Below are 8,684 nucleotides of genomic sequence, written 5' to 3' on the forward strand. Positions count from 1 at the left end.
AATAGCGGTTCTGTTTTGGGGCCTTTCATTGACGTTTCACGGTTTCACCAATTTTATACTTGGATGACTTCGCAAATTGTAGGCGTTTTAGACCAACGTTGCTTGAGGTTTTTTTAGTTTTAAGGTATTTTATATACAAGCTGTTGTACCCGTGCTTTGCAACGGGAAGAGGTCACAAAATAGAAACACGTGTAGCAAAACACAATTACTAGATTTGACTAAATATATAAAAAAATCAAGGTGCAAGCTATGTCAAGTTAATCCGCAGTTCAAATTTATAAAAAAAATAGCCCCCAAATTCCTACAAAACATCTATTTGCTTGTGAAGTGTAATGTTCATACTGTTTCCATGATAATATATCAATAACATTGTTTTCATAACTTTATACACTTTAAAAAGTCTAAAGCAGAGCCTGAGTTGATACTGCAATGAGCAATGGTTATAGAATGTTTTTTTTTTTTTTTAAGGGAGAGGAGGTAAATGCTTTTACGCACACAGATAGCCAGCCTGTAGTGTGAGACTCCTGAATCCATCACAGACTACTCACTAAAAACCCCCTCTACTCTGTTGGTATTTATTATACAGTAACCATTGACATAGTTTTAGAATAAATAATCTATGACAAAGTTTTAAAATAAACCTACCACATATTTGAGTTTGTGTAAAATATTAAATTTAATTTCTTTGGATCCAGCTGTCTGAAATTGTGAAATATGCAATTTGGCAGTTCACAGAATATATTGGTTGTATCACAGAATAAAAAAATGTTATTCTGTGGTTGCATTTACGTTGCATATTGTGCAATTACCACAAAATAAGTTTCTTATCGAGACAAGTGTATAACTAAAATAATACTTAAAACGATAACACACCCTAGCATATAAGGATGTGATAAGAATGTAGCGTGTTTATCACAATTGGACATTTTATATTTACCCGAAAACTACGGACTAGAACTGACTGGAATATCAATTTAAAACATGCACACCGATGGCTTAGACTACAACTGTTCAATGATACTTTGAAAGTAGCATGCTTCGTTAAAACTTTACAAAATAATTTAGGTTAATGTAGATTTTGCCAATTTAACGGTAGATTTAAACAATGCAAGTTTAGATGACCAATAACTTACGTATACAAGGAAGCCAAGTAGGGAGGGGCCAATAGTGTTGTCAAGACTGGCACGGCGGCGAAAATTGGACAAGACAAATGGTCAAGACAAATTGGACAAATGGCCGTGTGAGATACGCGCCGCGGCTGCGCGGGTAGTGACCCCTGCTCCTACACAGCCTCGGGCCTCTCACAGTAATATTCCTGGATTATAATATAAAGGTAAAATAATTGGAGGTGATCTATTCCCCTACACTGATGCAAACTTGTGTTCTTTACTTATATTAATGTGTGCTTAGATATTTACTGGCGTATTTTGAGAAAAGTATAGTTTTAGAGTTGTACAATTGGATGCTTAAGTTAACACTCCATAAATATGAGCAATATGTAGTCCATTTGTAGCCAACGAGCCATTCATACGGCGTGCTACTGTATAAAGATCCATTTGATATCTTAATTCTTGATTCTTAAATAGTTTGATATGACATGAAAGATGCTCACATTAAGTTTTCCTTACAGGTTTGGTTAAACAGAAATTTGGTATCCACAACATTTGACGTTGTTTCTACTCGACATCATTCATGTTTATTTGTAGTGTATATTTCTATCATTATAGTCAAACATTATGCCAGTATTTTATGTTTTTCCTATATCAATTTGAATCCAGTGACATATTTGATCATCTGAGTTACAACTCAGGAGAATATAGAATGGCTGATGAATAGATACGTAACTATACAGATAGATAGGTCTATTGTTTGTGCTAAAATCTAGAATATACCTACAAACAAATTCAGTTTATAAAAGAAATACAACAGCAAACTAGCATAAACATCTCCTGTCGTAAAATCATTTGCACGTAACAACCATTTTGTTTATATGATTTTAACTGGGCCACAGTAAATTTAGGAACAATGACACGAAAATCAATCCTAAATAAAAATCGCCACCATTTATTTTTAGTAGGCTAAAGATCCCTCAAGGTCAAGGAAATCATCTAAAGACTTTACTATATCAACGTTATTGTAGATTTAAACTCCTGTCGAGATGAAAGTGCTTATGAATGAATTATTCTGAGTAGGGTATAAACTATGTGTTCGTGTGTCATAAACGTCATAAACACACACAAATATGTGCCGCACATAAACGTCTATATTTGGCAGATTGCCTGTTCTCACACCCCTGTTTGGTAAAATAAATAAAGCCTACTTAGTTTCCAAGGAAGAAAATAGTCAGTGGAAACCCGAATTTGTAACCGAATTCTTGGCTTACTAGATATTGTAATTTTTTATGAGATATATATTTATAAACAGTATATGCACAGAGGTACACCTCCCGAAACTCCAGTATTCCGTTCAGTAGACCAGTGTTCCGTTTGAACCAGACCGGCGGTGACAAAATTACCTCCAAACATGCAATTCTGCAATACTCAAGTATATTCATCAAGAATTTGAATATTCTAGAATGTCAACTCTTATTTCCAAATACATTCAAGTACACAGAAACATACTAACCCCCCTTCCCTAGTTAATTAACCTAAAAAGGTTCTTGTAAAGTAAAATGCTGATCAAGAAATTATTTAGTGTCAAATTTGTGAAACCTTAGTCAATTTATTTTATACCTACGCAAAAATGGTTTTAAGTTACCTTCGGCCAGCAATCGCATATTTTCATTGATGCCATTCTCACTGAAGAATCTTAGAATCTTCTACAAGGCTTCATTGGTCGGATAGTCTCGTAAATTATTGAATACATCCTTCAAGTTACTACGTAGGCTAGGTACTGCTAAGCAATAACCTGTACATATAACAGTACTGCCTTCTCTTTACTGACACTTACTGCAGGCACAGCTGTACTTCATTAGTGAAGTCTCAAGAATCTCACCCCAGTACAATCGAGGTTTCAGTGGTCGGCTAGTCTCATATTATTCAATACATCCTTCAAGTAGAGGTTAGCATCAGAAGCGCCGCTGTTTGAAGGCTGTTGAAGGGTGAAGGCTGAAGGCACTTAAGTCTCTACATTCGTGTTCACTGTCAATCACCAAGCATCTCTCGGATCCTCCTCTAGACCTCTTCTGGAAGAGAATCTTTCAAAAAACGCAGCAAAACAGTCTTACCACAGTCTGCGATGATGTAAACCGCTACCGATATAAACGTTCACTTGGCTATATGCTACTCTGACAAGTTAGTATACGATTTAAAATGTTTTGAATTTGAAAACTATTTGAATGCTAGGTTGCTTTATATTAATAACACCACAGTGTCGTTCATACGAATAATGCATTTTCTGCAGTTATACAATTAACTGAAAGTGTAAAAATATAAAATTAAAAGAAATGTGCAACTTAACTCGGTAAAACAGCATCATTTAAATTTAGTTGTAGTAATTGGTATCATAATTGGATAAACAGGGACTAAAAAATAAATTTCCAACCTGGTTTATCGAACGATTCAATTTCCATCAATATTAAAACTCACTATCGTCCTAAAATCAAAAGATTGTCACCAAATCGTTTAAAATCATGAATATACTCGTACATAAAAATTATAAACCTTATAAAATTATTATTATAAATACATATTTTAGTTCCTTTGTACCGTGAATAATTTATTTAATAGACAACAAATAATCAAATATAATAATAAATATATTTAAAAAACTATGTCACACTTTATACTGTAGTTACATTGAAAGTAAAATGCAATTCTTTGTTTGATTATCATTAGTCAATTTCGTTGGTAAGTATATTTGAAAGGAAATCAGTACAAGAATATCGTATGTTTACAACATCGATATGTATTGTACAGTACTTATTATGCAGTGATTGTCGGTGTGATACCCGATTCTCAACCATAAAAAGTCACTTGCCCGCATGCTCGAGTTCAAAGTGGCTTGCCGCTGCAATACTATTGTTAGACCTGCATCCAACTGCATTAAGATCTGTAGGCGATGCCGAAGTTATTATCATTAGCCTTTAGAAACCCATTATCTGTATTTAGACTATCAAATGTTGGATTTTTAGGCATTTTATATCCTGCAATATCTTGTATTGTTATGGTAAAATTGAGAGCAGATAGTTATAGCGTCTCCTTTACTTTTTTCAGCTATCCATTACATAACTAATGGACAAAAACCAATGCATAAGTGAAAATAAGTGATAACTGCATACTTTACTTACTTTGTACTTTTCAATGAAATGGTGATCATACAAAGTAGGTATTTTAAGCCAAGTATGAATGGAGATGAGTGTAGAATGAGTGGCGCGTTCTTGTAGTCTTGTTAGTGACTAAGGCCGACTTATTCCTTAGACACAGCTGTTAATTAATAACCCATACAGTTAATGGCAATTAAGGGACCTACTGTTTATAATGAAATCCGAACCACATTTTTGCCTTGGTATATACGAATTGGTCTAATTTTCAGGATAGTACTGCGGATAGTCGTAGTACTCACTCGTGCGGACGTTTATCCACACCAGGGAGTATCGCATCCACAGTGCATGCCTATAAATATCCACAATTCGTAACCTCTTAGTAGTTGGATTACAGGACAACGCCACCGTCCCAGTAACTTTTCCTCACAAATTTTTTTTCGTCAAGTTGTGACGATTGTCAATACACTGTATTTATGTGTTTCATGACAATAAATATTCTTGATTCTTGATTCTTGATTCAGTTGTGTTTTGTTTGGTAACGAAATAATTTCATAGTAGACCAACATAATAACAAATAAAGGCAAATTTCCACATCAATATGCTTAAAATAATTGTTTAAACTAATATCTTAGTTAAATTTACTCTTCTAGACCCCAAGGGAATCATGCATTTCAGTTATGATTAAATTTTTAATTTTAGCGGTAGATAACCCCAGATAAACTTCTTATATTTAAACTAAATTTGATCACTTTAGGTAATAAGGGTGATGTTGGTATGACCTAGTTATAACCCAAATTATTTCTGCTAATTTTTCCCCCGTTGAACCAAGTGCAAACTCTACAACACCACACACTGGTCGATTATTCAAATCGGGATGTTTAAATAACTTAACTACAATGTTGAAGTCAATTTATGCCTCTGACATTTCATACAAGTAGTTTTTCATATTAACGGTTCCCTCGGAAGAATGTGGAGGAATAATTAATTATGCTGGGGACACACTGTTTTGGGAGGAAATGCAAATAAACTGGTTCCAAAAATGATTTCTCCTGACGAAATGCAAATGGCGCACGTGTCCTCCTCGCGAATCTGCATCAACTGGTGAAATTATCAGTAATTAATGGAGATTGTTATTGATGGCACTTTGTCGACATGGGGTGGTCGGGAATCAACGAGGTTACGTTTTTGTCAAAACTCCTTTCCCACTTAGTCCATAGGACAAGTATGTTTGCATTTAAATGCATTAAATTTGCAGTGATCAGGGTGTAAAAACCAAGACTTTAGTATTTTCAAACAAAACAAAACAGTAAATTTCTAACGAGTTATTTGGAATAAGGAGGGGGAAAGTATATTTAACCTAACCAATTAGGGTCTTAATTTGGTCAAATCTAACTTGGCTTAAGTGTATTTAAGTACAAATAATAAAATGTAAACAGAGAGCTACTACAGTACTTCAGAAACCTTCATATCTGTGGTAAAAATAGTTTTAATAACCTTCAATAAGCAGAATTTGGAAAACACACAAATCTAAATTGTTTAGTATTTAGAAGGATGTTTACTTGCGCTGTGAACTCAGTGATGGGACTGTCACAATCAGACAGATTATGTCAAAGACTCGGGTTGCTCCCTTGAAAAAACTTACAATTCCACGCTTGGAACTATGCGCCGCCCATCTTCTTGCCCAGATAGTAGCCTATGTGGTTTCTATTTACAAGATAAAATTAAAGATTTCATCCATCATTCTCTGGTGTGACTCTACTATCACCCTAACTTGGCTGCAGACACCACCTCATCGATTGAAGACCTTTGTTGGGAACAGGGTTGCGCAGGTGCAAGAATTAGTACCTAATCATTGCTGGCGACACATATCCAGTGAATATAACCCCGCTGACTGCGCGTCACGAGGTATCCTCCCATCAGAATTGTCTAACCACGAACTTTGGTGGTCTGGTCCCCCATGGCTTCAATATTCGAGTGAATCTTGGCCATCCTCAAACTTTACTCCTCTAGATATTACAAAAACAGGAGAAAATAAACCTCAGTCACCTACCACTCTTATATCTACAATAAAACCCACTCAAGAATGGGAACTCCTCACTAGATTCTCTCACTTCAGCAAACTTACACGAGTGATGGGTTACATTTTACGATTCATCTATAACCTCCGGCACTCAAAAAGGTGCTCAGGCCCTCTCACCTCATCTGAGTTAACTCAAAGTCGACTGACAATCTTCAAGAAGGTTCAAGAAACGGTTTTTGGAGATGACATCGCAGCGTTGAAGAACAACTCATCTAAAACCAATTCATCACTTCGACGTCTCCATCCTTTCATTGATAAATCAGGTTTACTTCGTGTTGGTGGACGATTGAATGCATCTCAACTTTCAGAAGACGTTAAGCATCCTGTAATTCTACCTAAGAAACATCATGTGATTGACATTCTTATTGATTTCTATCACCAGAAATATTTGCATTCAGGGCCTCAATTAACTCAATCCCTTCTCGCTCAGAGCGTTTGGATTCTTTCTGCCCGCAGCGCAATACGCTCTCGAATTTTTAAGTGTGTCATCTGCTTTCGACACAAACCACATAATAAAATTCCACTGATGGGTGATCTCCCAAAATCCCGAGTGACACCTTCTCGTCCATTTCTCAACACGGGGCTGGACTACGGTGGTCCTTTCAACATCAAGGTTCATAACCTCCGTTCAATACGTTTGACAAAAGCGTACATTTGTATCTTCGTCTGCCTTGTAACAAAGGCTGTTCACATTGAAGTAGCTACTGACCTATCAACTGATGCCTTCATTGCTGCACTAACTCGTTTTGTGTCAAGACGTGGCCTCTGCAAGAACATATATTCGGACTGCGGGACAAACTTCGTTGGTGCTAATAACGCCTTTCAAGCTCTCTTCAAGTCAGCTGAACGAACATCTTTTCTTGAATTTTCCTCAAACCAAGACATTACCTTCCATTTCAACCCCCCAGCTGCTCCTCACCAAGGTGGTCTCTGGGAAGGAGCCGTTAAGAGTGCCAAGCATCACCTCCGCCGTGTCATCGGCGAACATGTCCTAACCCTCTCAGAGTTCATGACCCTGACTACTCAAGTGGAGGCGATACTTAATTCGAGACCTCTCACACCAATGTCAAACGACCCTTCAGATGTCACTGCGCTCACTCCAGGACATTTCTTGGTCGGAGCTCCACTTGTCTCTGTTCCTGATGAAAATCTGGAAGATGTTCCTGATAATCGCCTGAAACACTGGCATTTGGTCAAGGCCCTAAATCAACGCATCTGGAAGAGATGGTAACTGGAGTACATTCACACCCTCCATCAGCGGGTTAAATGGACTGAACAAAATTCCAATCTTCGCATTGGTGACCTCGCCTTAGTACATCAGCCTACTCCTCCTCTTTCTTGGCCGTTAGCTCGGATTGTGGGTGTCTCCCCTGGAAAGGATGAGGTTGTACGGGTCGTCCACTTGAAAACTCAACAAGGACTCTTGACTCGACCAGCTCACAAGGTTTTTCCTTTGCCTGCTTATCAAGAGTAACTTCAAGAACTTTAATTTGTAAATAGTATTTTTTCTCAACCACTTTGGAAAGAAGATTTATTTTATTGGAATATTATCTTTGTGTTGATTTGTTGAATCCTGGAGGATTCAAGGCCCCCTGTATGTTTAGTATTTAGAAGGAAAAAGGAACTATTAACTTTATATTAATTCTAAAGAAGAATATTTATTTTATTTTAAATACAAATGGTAATGCCAAACGCCAAAGCCACAGAACCCAAGTCCGTTTTATCTTCAGACAACAATCTTATCGCTCTATTCATGTCATTGTCTTTATCGCTTGTCGTTCGCCTCAGACAGGTATCCTGGTCATTCTCTCTCTGTCCACGGCCCTATTAATATGGTCTAGTACCGGCCACCTCTTTTAACCTCATTGCCATTAACATTAACTAATCAAGTTGTTTTTAGTTTTCATTTTAATTGCAATTGACATTGTCCAATCTTATTCTGAAGTTATTTTGTTGTTTTAGTGACAAGTAGTATTTTTATTTGCGTTTTATTAACTCACGAATCATGCACCATCAAGTAATCAAAGTGTCCTGTGCGGTGTCGCGACTTCCGTGTAATTAAAGTGGCCACGAACAATAAAAGACTTAGCGTTACGTGCGAACATCAAGCCTTCAAGCAGAAAGAAGACTAAGAAGAGCGAAAATCGTCTCATCCAACATCCAAGGGTTCGTCACAGCGCCGACACTAATCTGAAATTCAAATACGCCATCTTTCCCACTTCCCCCTACGTCTGCACTGGAGTTTGTAAAGGTACATGTTTTCAAGTTTCTTATTATTTTCCGCAATGTAATTTGCGGTGGTCCTTCGTAATTTACCTATGAATAATCACTTTTAATATT

At 36.8% G+C, this 8,684-nt stretch overlaps 1 protein-coding gene across 1 annotated transcript in view; it reads left to right on the forward strand.

The window, feature by feature from the left end:
* Positions 1–7,575, forward strand: part of LOC128989282 (uncharacterized) — a 42,827-nt gene extending 35,252 nt beyond the window's left edge. Inside the window, exon 2 of the mRNA XM_054411160.1 lies at positions 6,046–7,575. Within this exon, the coding sequence (XP_054267135.1) occupies positions 6,046–7,575 (1,530 nt within the window). The remainder of the gene's footprint in view (positions 1–6,045) is intronic.
* The last annotated feature ends 1,109 nt before the right edge of the window (positions 7,576–8,684 follow it).

Source organism: Macrosteles quadrilineatus, unplaced genomic scaffold (assembly GCF_028750875.1).
Source record: "Macrosteles quadrilineatus isolate MER2022 unplaced genomic scaffold, UCM_ALF_1.0 Scaffold_3__2_contigs__length_128488019, whole genome shotgun sequence".
Taxonomy (NCBI): Eukaryota; Metazoa; Arthropoda; class Insecta; order Hemiptera; family Cicadellidae; genus Macrosteles; species Macrosteles quadrilineatus.